The 16,565-nt window shown below is 41.4% G+C and overlaps 2 protein-coding genes across 2 annotated transcripts in view; one reads left to right on the top strand and one right to left on the bottom strand.

Annotated features, from left to right (window-relative positions):
- The window catches only part of nup160 (nucleoporin 160), a 37,834-nt gene extending 35,642 nt beyond the window's left edge, over positions 1-2,192 (bottom strand). The window contains exon 1 of the mRNA XM_061722294.1: positions 2,042-2,192. Coding sequence (XP_061578278.1) covers positions 2,042-2,129 — 88 coding nt within the window. The 5' untranslated portion in view covers positions 2,130-2,192. The remainder of the gene's footprint in view (positions 1-2,041) is intronic.
- A 4,575-nt stretch (positions 2,193-6,767) lies between these two features.
- LOC133444817 (putative nuclease HARBI1) lies at positions 6,768-11,259 on the top strand. The gene is made up of 4 exons (XM_061722717.1): positions 6,768-7,200; positions 7,301-7,416; positions 10,675-10,786; positions 10,877-11,259. Exons 1-4 carry the CDS (start codon positions 6,768-6,770, stop codon positions 11,248-11,250), a joined length of 1,035 nt encoding a protein of 344 aa, XP_061578701.1. The 3' UTR covers positions 11,251-11,259.
- Positions 11,260-16,565: the final 5,306 nt, after the last annotated feature.

Raw genomic sequence — 16,565 nt, 5'->3', positions numbered from 1 at the left:
TCTAACGTGGGGCCAAGGCTGCCATCGGGATTTGCAGGTTCCATCGTTGAGCTCCTCCTATGTTCATGTGGTTGATTGTGAGATTGTTGCAGCTCCACTCTTGTGTAACTTATCTGGTGATGTGGGGACTGTCATGTCCTTCACGTGGTCGTGAACTTATTGTTGACGTTACGTTTCCTCATATTCTGCACTTCACTGCATCACCAGTGAGTGTCGCCAACGGACAAAACCTCAGATGTGCGTACGCCAGCCTCGATGTGTGAGTGAAGGACCGCAACTTTCTACGTTCAAATCACTTTTCGAACAGCCGACCGTGCCCCAAGGGCACGGGGGGGCACGAAACGTGCGGCGCACAAAAGACATGCGTACACCACTTTATACGCTCATGAATGGATGTTCAAAAAGTGACATGAATGTCACCCACATCACCAGATAAGTTACATGTGTGTGGAACTGCAACAATCTCAATCAACCACATCGTCTGAACATGCAACTAAAAAAGGTAAGAGAGCGAACGATAGAACCTGTAAAATCACAATGACAGCCACGGCTGGACCATCAGCTGGTTTAGTCTGGACCTGCTGGTCCAGGACTAAGACTGGACCATCAGCTGGTTTAGTCTGGACCTGCTGGTCCAGGACTAAGACTGGACCATCAGCTGGTTTAGTCTGGACCTGCTGGTCCAGGACTAAGACTGGACCATCAGCTGGTTTAGTCTGGATCTGCTGGTCCAGGACTAAGACTGGACCATCAGCTGGTTTAGTCTGGACCTGCTGGTCCAGGACTAAGACTGGACCATCAGCTGGTTTAGTCTGGATCTGCTGGTCCAGGACTAAGACTGGACCATCAGCTGGTTTAGTCTGGACCTGCTGGTCCAGGACTAAGACTGGACCATCAGCTGGTTTAGTCTGGATCTGCTGGTCCAGGACTAAGACTGGACCATCAGCTGGTTCAGGTACCAAGAGGATCTTCTGGATCTCTGTCCTGAACTGGACCAGCTGCTCCGGTTCAGACCAACATGATGCTTCAGCTGGAGCTGCTACAGCTCGGACATCTCTGTCACCATGACGACCGTATGGGACGAGGACTGGAGATTAAATCCCATATCCCATAACTGTGACAATCTTTAAAATACAATTTGCAGCAAATGTGTCTTTTAAAATAAAACTAAGATGTCACTGAAAGGTTGGTTGGTACGAGCTGATGTGACTCAGAAATGAATGAATGAAGTTTTTATTCAATGTTTAGGCAACTTTCAGAGTCTGATATGGAGTCGGCCGCAGGTGCTGCAGGATCCAGAAAGTGTTTCTCACACTTGCACTTCGATAATCCCGTTGGTACAGCTTGTCTTTATTTGCACAGCGGATGAATATCAGATTGTGATGCTTCAAGGATTAAATATAAATTCATGCTGTTCACATTGTTATACTTATGAGAGAGGTGATTGTTGACATGTATTCTGCAAGTTGTAAGACTCAAAACACACGTATATGGGACTTAATCTGTCGCCGCTTGAAGCTTCTTTCATTCTCATTTTTTAACTTGATATCAAACACAAGTCACAGATCCAGCAGCACATCTATCATCTCCTCCAGGTTCTACATCTTTAGTGTTGTTGTCTTCTTCATTTAGACACACAATCAAATACGTCACAGCAGCTTCTCCAACCTCCTACTTCTCATCTGGGGGTTGAAAACAAACGAGGATGAGGCGAGCTGAGTAGGTGCTGGTGTAAAAATGCCATTAGACGTTTGACCTGCCGATGACGTCCTGGGGGCGGGGCTGTGATTCAGCCAGAGTTCTGGTCGGGTCTGGGGGTTATGTATGTTTATGTTCTGCCTAACATGCTCCAGTGAAGCTGCAGAGTGAACTCAGAGTGGTGGTGGTTGTTTATGACCGAACCAACACAGCAGCAGCTGGTCTGTCCCCGCAGGTCCGAGTGCCGGCTGGAGCCTGTAGCTGCTGGTTAGCCCCCCGGTGCTAACCGGGGTAACCAGAAACACATCAGTCTCATCAGAACCCCCGGCAGGACGGGACTCACCCAGGTCCACCGACACCTCCCGGAACCTTCTCCCCGCGTCCCGCTCGAACCCGCAGATCTCCACGAAGCTCCGCTCCAGCGACGCCATCTTGGATCCTCGTCCTCGTGCAGCCGCGGCGGAGTGACCGGCGCGCGCGCTCTGGGCTTCAAACAACCCTCTTCTTCTACTACTACTGCTTCTTCTTCTGTGGTGGTCAAAACTAAAACTTTATTGAAACTAACAAAACTTTATTGAAAATATACAAACTCTCATAGAGGATAAAATATCAATTTAAATGCAATATGAAAAGAAAGGAAAATAAAAATAAACAAATGGGAATCTTGTAAGGAATACAAAAAACAAGGCGCTCTAAGAATTAAAAGGTGCATATGAATAACAAAATAATTAAAGCTGCAAGCAGCGATGAACGGGCCCTCTCACGTGCAATTTTCACCAATAAAGGTCAAGGTCTCAAAACTAAGTCTGATTTTCAGCTTGATCCGCTTCACAAACAGCACTTGCGTCTTTTCCCCCTAGTTGTATTTTTTTAATATAATTTAAACAATCCTGTGTGTATCCCTGCTGACAATTTCACAAACAAATACTTAGTTTTTGGAAAATGGTATATGCCCACAACTTCTCTCCTCAAAAGTCAACTTTATGGAACAATAGAGTATATTGCATATTTTGATGTATAACACACCTGGGTGTACGTTACGGTTCGGGCCGCATTAATGGCCGAAGAAATGGCATAAATTGCGCCAAAATTACACGATTAATTCAAAATGGCCGACTTCCTGTTCGGTTTCGGCCATGGCGCCAAGAGACTTTTCTTTAAGTTGCGACATGATACAGGTCTGTACCGATTTTCGTGCATGTACGTCAAACCGTATTGTGGGGCTTGAGGCACAAAGTTTTCTAGGGGGCGCTGTTGAGCCATTAGGCCACGCCCATTAATGCAAACCATTAAATATAAAATTTTTCGCCAGGCCTGGCTTGCGTGCAAAATTTGGTGACTTTTGGGGCACGTTTAGGGGGAAAAAGGCCCTCCTTTCGTTGAAAAAGAAAAGACGAGAACATCTCCTACAGATACAATAGGGCCTTCGCACTTAAGTGCTCGGGCCCTAATTAAGCATTTAAATTCATATAAAAGGAGAGGAATTATTGAATTAGAATAACAAATAACAAGAAATGTCTAGACTTATTTTACTTGCACTTACTTACTTTTTGTTTTCTACTCTTTTGAGACATGTAAAAAAAATCTTAAAATCGTTAATAAAACCCCGGAAGGAGGATTTACAATTTCTCCATTTGCCATAATGAATATGGTACTTACCCAGTAACAAAATTATATTAATAATATCAGAAACAGAAAATTCCAAATCATCCATGAAGAAGATAATATGGCTTAATTCAAAAAAGGTGGAACATTATTAATTTCAAGAGAAATCCAATTGTGTATGTCTGTCCAGAAACAATGAGACAAAGAACATTGATAAAACAAACGATCCAGTGTGTCTTCATCCTTTTTGCAGAAGGAACATTGATCTTCCTCAAATTTAAATCTTTTTTTAAGAGATTCTGCCACAGGATAAACCTTATTCCTAATTTTAAAATGTACCTCTTTAACTTTAGGCAAAATAGGCCATTTAATACATTTGGAATGCGCTTTGTTTAATGTGTTTATATTCACCATGCAAGAATCCTGTCGAATTATCCTTCTGCAAAAATCATGGAACAATCTGGATTTTAAAAAAACATTCCAAATAAACGTGTTACCACACTTTTTATCAGTCAGAGTACATCCTTTGATTAATAGATTTGGTAATATAGTTGAAGCTGTAATATACACTAAAAAGTTCTGAATTAGGTGAATTAATGGTAGAGGAAGAACGCTACATATTTTGTTGAATTCTCTATGAGAACAATTGAAATTATATATTTTTTGGAAATCTGTATAACTAAAAAGAATCCCTTTTCTATCCATCAAGTCAGTTACATATATAATGCCTTTATCAAACCAATTATTTTTAAATACTGATTTTCTACCAATTGTAAATACTCTATTGTTCCATAAAGTTGACTTTTGAGGAGAGAAGTTGTGGGCAAAACCATTTTCCACAAACTAAGTATTTGTTTGTGAAATTGTCAGCAGGGATACACACAGGATTGTTTAAATTATATTAAAAAAATACAACTAGGGGGAAAAGACGCAAGTCCATTGTAGGGTGCTGTTTGTGAAGCGGATCAAGCTGAAAATAAAAGCAGCTTTCTGCCACATTTAGCTTTAAATAAAGTTTCAAAAAGTGGTGGGAATTTTTGAAAGTCAGTTTTTAGCACATTTACAATAATATTTGTTAACTTTAAAATTAATTGCCAGACAGGGTGTGCTTGTTTATATGGGGAAAAGAGAAATGCCTTAGTCTATAATAAAAACCTTTTTAAAGGTCAAAAAACTGTACATGGGCCAGTTCTGATTGAATGAGCTTCCCAGAAGTGGATGAAAAATGATCTGTGCAGACAGGTTTTTACAGCATGATGAATATTTGCATAAGATACAATAAATGGTTAGAAAGGTGGGGAGTGGCTGTGGTTTAAACTTGGCTGGTCCCAGACTCTGGCTCCCTTCATCTCCTTTCCTTCAGCCACTCTCTGGAAAACCCTGAGGAAAAACAAATCAAACAAAAAAAAAAAACTCACCTTACCCTTATTCCTCCTTTTAATTCCCTGCATTGTATAAAGTAAAAATGTGAATAAATTTAATTAATAGAATTGTTATCTGTCATTGTCATCTTAAAAGGTCCTAATGACTAACTGATATAGTTGTCACATATAGCTTTGCATCATTTTGTCTATTCATGCATTTTCATGGCTATGGCTGAAGATTGTAGAATTTCATTAAAAGGTTGGGGCTCTGTTCAGCAGGATTTAATGCTTATATAGATACAAAAAGGACAACTTGTATTATAATTGTAGCAATCTCGCTGCTACCGGGGGTCATGAGGACAGAACAGAGGACACAGGGTTTCGTGGAGGAATTATAAACTTTATTTGCACACAGACCGCAACGTGTATCTGTACACTCCTGCCGCTCTGTTTCATCTCTCAAGCAGCAGAACAGCTTGCTTGTGTGCAGCCACTGTTTAAATAGCCAGACAGGGTGGAGAGCTCGATTGGGCACAGGTGTGCCCAATCAGCCGAACCAGGCGCCACCTGTGTGCTGCTCCCCGCAGACCACGCCCAATCCTCCACCCTGCCACAACAATGTAAATTACTAATGTTTTTGTTTACTTCCAGATAGCACAATCTGTAGTGCGACAAAATCCACTGGCATCCTCACAGAGAGGTGTTTAAATCTGAGGAGTGGGTGTCCAGTTCTCAGGCACAAATTACAGACAAATGGACATGAGGTGTCTAGGGCATACAAAATAGCTAAAGAGCTCACTGATAAAGGCTGATGGGATTTATTTGGAAATATAGTGAGAACTGTATCAGAGACTTATCCAAAAAATGATGCTCTATTCAGAACAGGATGCTATCTCTCTAAGACCATAATGATCTCATTGAGCTTCAAAAAACTTAAATTAAATGGTCGGGGTACAGTTCCACAGCAATTGTGCAACAAATAGTAAAAGAGATGCAGAAAAAAACAGTATCGTGTCTTCTTCAAGCAAATTGTCTGTTCTCGGCCAAAAATCTGCCACCATTGTCAATTTGAAAGCTTCTATAGATGGAGCTACTCCTGAATTTTTGTTTCTGGATTCGGTTGAGCTGGAAAGCCAAAGAGCAATGGGTATAGAGGAAGCTGTGTTGAACGAGCGCAAGTGGCGCAAGACCAAACTGCAAGCAGACTATAAGATCTATAAGGATACGTTCAGCACCTATAACAAAGAAATAAAACAATCTAGACAGCAGTACTTCTCTCAAATCATTACTGACAATTCACATAACTCTAAGTTTCTCCTTAGCACAATTGACAAACTCATTAATCCTCCGAGACCAAGACCCACTGAGTTCCAATTCAATTCAATTTTATTTGTATAGCGTCTAATACAACAGATGTTGTCTCTAGGCGCTTTCCAGAGACCCAGAACATGAACATAAACATAAACATAAACATAAACATAAACATAAACATAAACCCCTCAGCAATTATTATATAAACAATGGCAGTAAAAACTCCCCTAGTGGGAGAAAAGCCTTAAGCCAAACAGTGGCAAGAAAAACTCCCCTTTAGGAGGGAAGAAACCTGGACCAGGACCAGGATCATAAGGGGGGACCCTCCTGCCGAAGGCCAAACTGGGGGGGTCGGGGACGTCAGCAGCACACAGCAGGCCGGTGGAAGCAGCAGCGGGATGACCAGAGGTGGGGGGGGGCCGCAGGCCAGCACACAGCTCCTGAAGCTCCGGCCTGCAAACATGCACAAAAGAGAAAAAGGGAGGGCCAGCACAAAAAACTACAGGAACGATGGACAGAAATGATAGCTATGAGATACTTATAATAAATAAATCACAAATCATGATCACTCCTGGGGCCTGTACTACGAAGCAGGATTTGGGGTTAGCGAGGTAACTTCAGGTTTAACCCTGGGTTTTCAGGACTACGACGGTGGTTCACTTCTTACCGGGGTACATCGCCATGGTAACTTATGCTGAACAGCTAACCTGCTCCGGAGCAGGTTATGTTCGAGATACAGATCGCCGGGTATAAAAGCACCGCCCACTGATCAATCAGCTCTCTTGGAAAATGGCATGCCCTTTCGAAGAGAATCCAGTGGAGCTTGGTGCGCGGATCGTGAGAGGATCCCTCCGAAGAGAACGCGTATTCAGGGACCGCCAAAACCCCTTTGCTTTCCCTGATGAGTACCTGTATGAACGATCCAGATTCTCGGCGGAGGGCATGGCATATTTGTGTCAGCTGCTCGACCCGTATGTGGCCAGTGCCACACGTCGGAGTCGTGCGCTCACAGTGCCCCAAACCATCTGCATTGCCCTGCGGTACTTCGCCACGGGTACCTACCTGTATGCTGTGGGTGATGCTGAAAATCTAAGCAAGAATACAGTCTGCAATGCCATCCATAAAGTGGCACGTGCCCTCACAGACATGCTGGATGGATTTGTTGTGTTCCCTGGCCACTTGCCGACGCAGTCTGTTAAAGAGGGGTTTTATGCCATAGCAGGTAAAATATACATCAACCTATTTAACTACTTCATCTATAAATAATGTACACCCTATGACGTATACTATTGTATATTAAATGCAGCCTACTCCTGTCATAGGGTTCCCCAGAGTGATCGGTGCCATAGATTGTACGCACATTCCCATCTCCGCACGTCTGGGTGAGAATGAAGCGGACTATGTCAACCGCAAGTCATTCCACAGCCTCAACGTTCAGGTAAAGTTTGCAATGGTAATTTGCAATACACATTGTACATTCAATTTGGCACTTAAAGCAGCACAACGGAACTTTCAGCTTTGTTGAGTTTGGCGCCTCCTTTGGACAAAAATCGGTAGTGCTTTACCAGAAAGAACACTCCATTTCCCATGAGCACCAGCGCGTACTGCCGGAAAACCCCCGTCCCCGCCGCTGCATTTGTTTTGATGAGAGAAGACGGGACGGACTTTCAAAAATACTTTTCTGTTTTCAGCGGTCGTTTGCAGGATGGATAATGAAGAGGTAATGTATCTATTTTTGGCTAAACAATATAATATGACGATGTTGAAAAACACTAAGTTCAACTTGGTTTTATTAAGTTGTTTCAGCGAGATAATGCGCCCTACAAACTCATACGCTCTGCACCTTTTTCCTTTCAGGGTTTTTAGAGGGACTTCGTCATAAATTAGTAGTCCAACATACTTACTGACAAAATAAAAAAATACTTTATAACCTGTGAATAACTGAATGCCCATTCCTTATATTTTGCAGATCAGCCCTGCACAATTTTACAGCTCTCAGGAAAAATACTAGAAAATTTCTATACATTTTCTTCGCATTGCATTATTTCCTCTAGTGCTGTAATTCTATTCAATTGTATTATTATTTTATAAAGCTTCCTCATTGCGAATTACACATTTTTATGATAACTATTATTTCTCTGTCTGTTGTTGATATTGTCAGTAATTTTAGAATTACCAAAACCCAAGACGAATCCCCACTATGTGAAAACATTCTAATTTTGATTCTTATTGATCATAGAATTCTACATTTACATTTGTATCATAACAATTCTGTCTCTTGTTTTATCAGGAATCTGCTGTTCGTGAGAACACCTTTACCTCTGCATCATCAGAGTTTGAACCCCCACAAACACAGAACCGACACGCAGCATATATATCATATATATATGCATATATATACATATCGCCAACGTGCTCTGGCAGCATGATGTTTGGAAAATAAGAGACACCTTTCCAGACCCAATGGGACAGTACACTGGTTTCAGGGCTCCCTGTCTTCTCTAGAATGGAACCTTTATGAGGATTACTGCAAATATTTTGATATTGTTTTTTTTTTGTTTTGTTCCATTTTTTCCTGTACAGTTGTCTTTGTGTGTTTAAAATAAAGACATTTGTGCAAAACAAGACATACTTTTATTTACACACCTTTCAGAAAATAGAACATTCTTGAACTTTGTCATTTGCATAGTGACAGCAGTTATCCCATACATTATTATAAACAATAAGTAATCTGTATCACAGTAGCAGTAATGAACAACTGTATGACAGGATAAATTACTGTGAATAAAGTAAACAAGTGTAAATAGAGTAGTAGAAAAATAAACTAAAAATAATGAACTGATAATAAAAACTGAACTATGAAACAGTGTAAGAAGTTACTGTAAATAAATACAATGACTATAGTAGCAGTAGCATCTTGTGTCCATCCTTGTTTCGTGCTGGGAGAGTCCGCGTGCGATTCACTGCTGGAATGTAGGAGAACCTTCCCTGCATGAGGATGTGATTCTGGAAGTTTTCCAGATCTGATGTAGTCCTGCAGAGTGTGAGAATAAAGATACAAAAACATTATGTCTTTCTGATAATTACTGACCTATAAATCATTCAACATATTTTGTTGATCACAAGTTTGAATTTTTTTCTTTGTTGAAGTCACTGTAATTATGCAGAAAGTAAAAGCAAGTTATGTATAGCTATAGAAAAATTAGAGAAATGTATATATTTATACACTCACAAGATAAAACGACACATTATAAACACCATAAGGTTTCTTTTACTACTCTTGTTATTATTTTAATATAATTCCAACAAAGTAGATTTATTTTTTATGATTATATGGTGTTTATATTGTATTTTTTTCATCTGGAAGTGTATACTTTGCCTATATATTTCATTTTTCTGGCTATATTTTACTATATCTACAAATGTGTTGCTTTTACCATCAGTGTATAAGTATCTGTATATACAGACCTGAAGAGTCAAAAGGTTTACATAGATATTGACATTTGATACAACACTTACACCAGCTGTAGTAGTTTCAGGATAATTGTTTTTGTAAAACACACTGACATAGGTGTTGACAAAAGTGCATACCTGGAGGTGATGAACATCTTTACATCCTTCAACCATCTCGTCCAAGACGACGGCGCTACAAGGGCTTGTAGCGAGTGAACGCCGGGCCAATGTTTATTCTCCACCGGGCATTTAGCTTGTTACTCTCCCGCTTTCTTTTTTTCGCCTCCTCCGCTCCGTTAAAACTTTTATTTTCTTCGTTTTTTTCGCTGCTTCGGCCATGATACCAGCTCCTCGTTTAGCTCAACACCAGCTTCCGCTGAGCTCAGCCTCTGCGCTCCAAGCCCCGCCCATTTTTGTCTCGACTACGAATCGGGAAGGAGGGGGAAGTGACGTATGTGCCGTAAAGCAGTCAAAGTCGTAAAATTTGTAGTTTTTTAGTGTGGCAGGGTTCCTACCATGCTCCTCAAAGTTACATAGTGCCAGTGAAAGCAATACAGACCCCCTCAGATCATGACAGAGGTGTCATTAAACCTGTTGGAAGTTGATGTACCATCACAATGACTCTGGAAATATGATATTAAGGTGGAAAAGTTACGTAGTGTCGCTTTAATAGCAATATGTTGCCTTAAGTTAGAACTTGTAACCGTTTGTTAGTTCTCCACTTATTTTCATCTAGTATAGTACTGTCCATGTGTGTGTGTGTGTATATATATAGAATACAAAAAGCTTGACATAGAGTACAAGATAAAGAAAGTAAAACTTGAGGTGGAGAAACTGGAGTATGAGAAGAAGGTAATTCAGTAACGCAATTCATTTCCAGGCATGGGAATACACATATGTGTATATCTCCTATATGGTAATCCACACACCTCATTGTGTTTGTTTTAAGCTACGTGTGTCTTGTGTAAGTCTGTCATTTATGTGATAGCTGCTGTAACACTAAACATTCCCCTTGGGAATAAATAAAGTTATCTAATAAGGGTACTAATTGTTTGGTCATACTGGCACATTGCAGGAAATGCAGTAGCCTGGATAATTAAAAGTCATTCCCTTTTAGCACATGTGGAAATATATGCACATAAGGACAAAATGACACAGCACAGGTCCTGTCAAATGCACATTGACGCTACAATGACTTCAATGCTATTATCTTGTGGATTGTTAACCACAAATTCTTTTGCAGATGACATGTGACCATAATTGCATGGTCACGAGCATCGACGCCAAGTGGCCTGGGTCGGTCCATGACTCCCGGATCTTCAGGGAGTCCACACTGTGCCACAGACTCGAGCAAGGTATGGCAACTTTACTCTGCATATATGTCTTATGTTCTTTAAACTGCATTCTGTGATACTGATCATGGCATCATTCCTTTTTATCGTCAGGGCTGTTCAGTGGAGTGCTTGTCGGTGACAGGGGATATGCCTGCCAGCCCTTCTTGATGACCCCCTATCCTGACCCTGATGCAGGGCCACAAACTAGATTCAACGTGGCCCTTTCCAGAACCAGGGTCAGGATAGAAATGACATTTGGCATCCTGAAGGCCCGCTTCACCTGCCTTCGTGGGGTCAGAGTGGCCCCAGACCGAGCTAGCAGGATTGTTGCAGCATGTGTTGTGCTCCACAATGTCGCCACCATACGGAGGGAGAGGGCCCCTCCTGTCGACCAACAACCCCCTGATGTGGTGGACCCCATCACCCTCGACTACCCTACTGGCAGGGCTGTGAGAGAGGCCATCACAGACCAATTTTTTGCCTGAACAAAGAAATAACAGGCCTTGTATTTCAGTTATTCTTTATTAATTTTTTTTCCTTCCATCGGGTTATCTTCTGTTCTTCCGTTCCTGAGGGAAAAAAGGAAGAAACATTTTAGTTTGTTTCCTGGAATAAAGGAAGAAACATTTTAGTTTGTTTCCCATGCCAGGAAATGAATTACGTTACTGAATTACCTTCTTTTCATACTCCAGTTTCTCCACCTCCAGTTTAACTTTCTTTATTTTGTATTTCTTGTACTCAATGTCAAGCTTTTTGTTTTCTATATCTAGCTCCAGTGTCCTTTTGTACAGAGCTCTCACATTGTCTGCTCCAACCTGAAACAAATCAAACACATAATACAGTAGCTGTGACATTTAAGCATTGTCACTTTGCTATGGTAACTTGAAGAAAGGTGCAAATGTTACTCTTGACTACCCTATTTAAATGAAGGTTAATTCATTACCACTTGTGATCCCCTTGGCCTAGATGTGGAGGCCATAGGCTCAGGGGGAGGAAGATTTCCTTCTTCCTGCAAAATTACGATCATAGCAATGGAAGCAATTGATTCATATTAGGATAGAGAGCACTTGAAGCAGTTTTTACTCCCATGTGCAGACCACCACCATTAGCAAGAAATTAAAGGGAAATCAATTACAGCCAAGTGTCCACACTCTCACCACCTGTGTTAAGATGGGCAAATTGACAACTGAATAAAATTGATTAAAAAAGACTTAAGTGTACCGCCAAAGCTCTCTCTGAACAGACAGACACTGTCTCATCATCCTCCACCTGAAAACACAGGACATGTAAATGGTCTATTTAATCCATGATCAGCAACCACAGATGACATGGCAGTGTATATGACAGGTTGTTTCCACTGTTACCTCTGTATGGGACAGAGTGTATGTGGGTGGTGGCAGCAGCACCAATGTCTCCCCATCAACTGTAGAGAAAGTAAAACGATGTTACTTACTCCCACAATAATTTGTATATAATTTTGTTTTATTAGCAACTCAGTCTTTTAACATTGACACTTACCCTGTACAAATGTGGCCTGTTGGGAGCAGCTGCCACTGCCACCAGGGTCTGAAGAAACACCCCCTTCTACTCCATCCATTAAGGGGCGACCTTCATTGTTGGAGAGGGCCAGCTCCTCAGCAGGAGTGTACTCCTGCGTAGGAAGGCCCCCTCCTGTCTTCTTCTTGTCATTTTCTTTCTGTTTGCTGCAAGTAATGTCAATGCTATTTCATTGTGCTTTTGTATACTGATATCATCCTAAAACAGAGAGTGATAGAAACACTAAAGCCTTGTACTTGTTGTACTTCTAAGATATGAAAGTGAGCCTACTTACCGCTTTGAATTATGTTTTTGTATTTATTTTTTGTTTGCTCCCATGTGCGTTTCACTCCGCTGGGGTTGCAGCTGAAGGAATGAGGCTACAATTGTCATACACGCCATACGAATACATCTAAGCAACACATGCATTTAACAGAATAGACAACTGTAATTATAGTCAGATCTACTTATGCCCTAATGATGGGGCAGTGATGTTTATATTCCTATGAACTTACGCATTTATACAGTCAGCGATCTTTTGCCAGCTGTCTTTCCTGCATTTTGCAGCTGCAACTGTGTTGCTTTTTGCCTGTATTATATGCCTATACTCATCATATTTCCGTAAAATTATTGTTTGCTCTTCGCTACTGAAATAAGCGGCTCTGACAGCGGACTGACAGCGGAAACCTGGGTTGATATACCGAGTTGATAACCACCGTCGTGTGACCGCTTAGCGTGATTGCAATTGTCCGGGTTAGTGAATCTGGATAAGGAAAAGATATCCTGGGTATTTTGAACTTGCTTCGTAGTACAGGCCCCTGGACAGGCAACATCAGGACCCTGGTGAAGAAGGCTCAGCAACGACTACACTTCTTGCATCTGGATAACGAACTGCTACTGGCCTTCTATCACTCTGCTGTGGAGAACATGCTAATGTTCGCCTACTGGCCGAGTGTGTGGTACGCAGGCTCCACAGTGGAGGACAGGAAGTATTGGTGCAATACCGGCCCAAAGGATCACCAGCTGCCCCTTGTCCATCTTGCAACAAATGGCCACATCCTGTTGCCTCCAGAAGGATCAGGGTCATGACAGCAGACCCCTCACACCCGGCCCCCCCCGTTGGAACTGCTGCTGTCTGGGAGACACGACCAAAATCCATCTGTGATCTGGTCCATCACCTGTGGAACAAACTCCCAGAATGCATCAGGGCGGCTGAAACTCTCAGTTGCTTTAAGTCAAGGTTGAAAACCTTTTGTATTAGGTGCAGAATTTCAGTAATCTCCCACAATGCACTGCAACCTTTATTTCTCATATCTCATTTTTTTTTTTTTTTTTTTTTTATTGATCTTTTTAGAAAAGAAAACAACATACAATGACAACATGGGCACAAATAATCAAAAATATGAATTATGCATTATACATTGCCCTTTTTTTATTTTTTTTTTATAAACACACAGAACTAAGAACAGAGTCTCTGTAGAGTTAAATAAAAAAAAAATAAACAGATGAGCAACAAATGAACAATGGAGTAGAGTATGGATGAGCAAATGCGGCATACAAAAACAAATGCAGTGATAAATGCAAATGCCCATCACTAATATCCCATTAATTGGAAATAATAATAAAAAAAAAAGCAAGCAGCATTAAATGCAGCATAAATAACAATAATCAAAACAAATAAATAAATGAAAGAAATGAAAAGAAAATTAAGGTAAGGGGGAGGGATCAGTCGGTGGGTAGAGTCTTCAATGAGTTAAAATAATCTACGAAAGATTGCCATTTACGAACAAATTTAGATGAGTTGCCTTTTACTGAATATCTCACCTTTTCAGATTTTAGAAAAAACATAACATCACTAAGCCAAAGAGCAATAGACGGAGACTTGGGGGATTTCCATGAGAGTAGGATACGACGTCTAGCTAGAAGAGATGTGAAAGCCAATACTTCTGACTGTACGGGGCTGATATGTGAGGAGTCAACCGAAAGTCCGAATATTGCCATGAGGGGGGTCATAACAACATTTTTCACCAGAACCTTAGACATGATCACAGAATAGTCACTCCAAAATTTCTGTAATCTAGGACAGGAGAAAAACATGTGACTTAAATTGCAGGGAGAGCCCTGGCATCTGTCGCATAAGTCTGCAACATTGGGATATATTTCGGATAATCGGGATTTTGATAGGTGGGCTCTATGCAGCACCTTGAATTGAATAAGTTCAAGTCTAGCGCAAGGCGTGCTAGATCGTATGCTACGGATAGCTTTATCCCACAGCTCCCCTGTGAAGTCCAGGCCCAACTCCCGTCCCCAACCCTCCCGAGCTTTATCTACAGAATGACCATCAAATGTCATACACAGTGCATATATCCTAGATATGAGAGACTTTTGACTAAGTTTCATTGTTAGAAGATCATCCCACGGTTGGTTAGCAGGAAGGGAAGGGAAGCATGGAAACAGAGCAGAGGCACAGTGTCGAAGCTGGAAGTAGCGAAACAGATGGGAGGCAGGCAAATTGAACTTTGACCTCAGATCTGAAAATGTGGAAAAGATCCCATCCTTATACAGATCCCTGAAGTGCTTAATGCCCCGGCTGTGCCAAATCATAAAAGTGGTGTCTATTAGTGATGGAGGGAACAGATGATTCTTAGTAACAGGTGTATAGGCGGATGGAGAAGCAAATTTAAAATGGCGCCTAAACTGTGACCAAATCTCAAGGGAGGAAAGCACCACAGGGCTATTTGTGAACTTAGAGGGATTCAATGGTAAAGAGGAGGAGAGTAGGGCCGTTACAGAGGATGAAGAGAGTGACTGAGCCTCCAATCTGCACCATAATAACTCAGGAGACTGAAGCCAGTAAATTAGTTTGTGAATATGCGCTGACCAATAGTAAAGCAAAAAGTTTGGTAGTGCTAGACCCCCATTAAATTTAAATTTTTGGAGAAGCGAATACCTCACTCTGGGTGTCTTACCGGCCCATAAAAAGTTGGAAACAATTTGGTCAAGTGATTTAAAAAAAGATTTTGGTAGAAATAAAGGAGTGCATTGGAACAAAAAAAGAAATTTAGGCAATACAGTCATCTTCACTGTGTTAACTCTTCCTATTAGCGACAATGGTAGGGAGTTCCACCTCTGTAAGTCCGCCTTCACTCGAGTTACCAGTGAGGAAAAATTAGCGGTGAAAAGAGAGTGCAGAGTGCGGGTCACATTAATCCCTAAGTATCTAAAGCCCGACGGGCTGAGTTTAAAGGGGATATCAGATTGTTTGAGTAGTAAAGCAGAAGTGTTTATGGGGAAGCATTCACACTTGTGAAGATTGACCTTATAGCCGGAGAAGGATCCATAATTCTTCAACAGAGATAATATTGGTGCAATGCTGGTTAAAGGGTCAGATACATATAAAAGGAGGTCGTCTGCATAAAGTGACAATTTGAGTTCCACATTGGACCTAGAGATTCCGCGAAATAAAGGAAGAGTTCTTAAAGCAATTGAAAGTGGTTCGACGGATAGAGCGAAAAGCAAAGGGGAGAGAGGGCAGCCCTGTCTCGTGCCACGTGATAATGTAAAATAAGTGGAGTAGTTGTCATTGGTGTGAATGCTGGCCTGAGGGGAAGTGTAAAGAAGTCTAATCCAAGATATAAACCTGTGTCCAAATCCGAATTTATGAAGTGTTGCAAAAAGATAGTTAAATTCGACACGATCAAACGCTTTTTCAGCATCAATCGCGATAACAACTTCAGGAAGTGGGGAAGAATCTTTAGAAAAAATCACATTTAGGAGTGTACGAACATTATAAAAGAGCTGGCGTCCCTTGATGAAACCATTCTGCTCCTCAGATATGATGCTAGGAAGGATCTTATCAAGACGAATTGCTAGTGCTTTTGCTAAAATTTTGACATCCACATTCAGTAAAGACAAGGGCCTGTAAGAAGTGCATGATTCAGGGTCTTTGTCCTTCTTCAAAAGGAGGGCAATGGACGCCTGCATTAAAGAAGGAGGCAATGAGCCATGATCAAGGGACTCATTGTACATTGAGAGTAGAAGGGGGGCTAATTTGTCTTTGAATTTTTTGAAAAACTCAGCGCCGAACCCATCCGGACCAGGGGCCTTGTTGCTTTGCGTAGCTTCAATGGCGGCAGCAATTTCTTGCAAGCTAAAAGGAGCATCGAGGCCATTAGCCACATCCAAATTGATAGTAGGAACAGTGATACTTTCAAGAAAGGAGGTCATTTCTGCTGTGTCAAGTGGAGATTCTGATTCATATAGA

The sequence above is a fragment of the Cololabis saira genome, chromosome 5, assembly GCF_033807715.1.
Source record: "Cololabis saira isolate AMF1-May2022 chromosome 5, fColSai1.1, whole genome shotgun sequence".
Taxonomy (NCBI): Eukaryota; Metazoa; Chordata; class Actinopteri; order Beloniformes; family Belonidae; genus Cololabis; species Cololabis saira.
Note: the sequence above shows the minus strand (reverse complement) of the source record. Positions and strands in the feature narration are given on the sequence as shown.

Excerpts from the sequence above, each read along its gene's own strand:
- LOC133444817 (XM_061722717.1), top strand. The coding sequence starts at position 6,768 with ATGGCATGCCCTTTCGAAGAGAATCCAGTGGAGCTTGGTGCGCGGATC. Across the intron at positions 7,201-7,300 it reads GGGGTTTTATGCCATAGCAG|GGTTCCCCAGAGTGATCGGT; the intron begins GTAAAATATACA and ends CTCCTGTCATAG. Across the intron at positions 7,417-10,674 it reads TCCACAGCCTCAACGTTCAG|ATGACATGTGACCATAATTG; the intron begins GTAAAGTTTGCA and ends ATTCTTTTGCAG.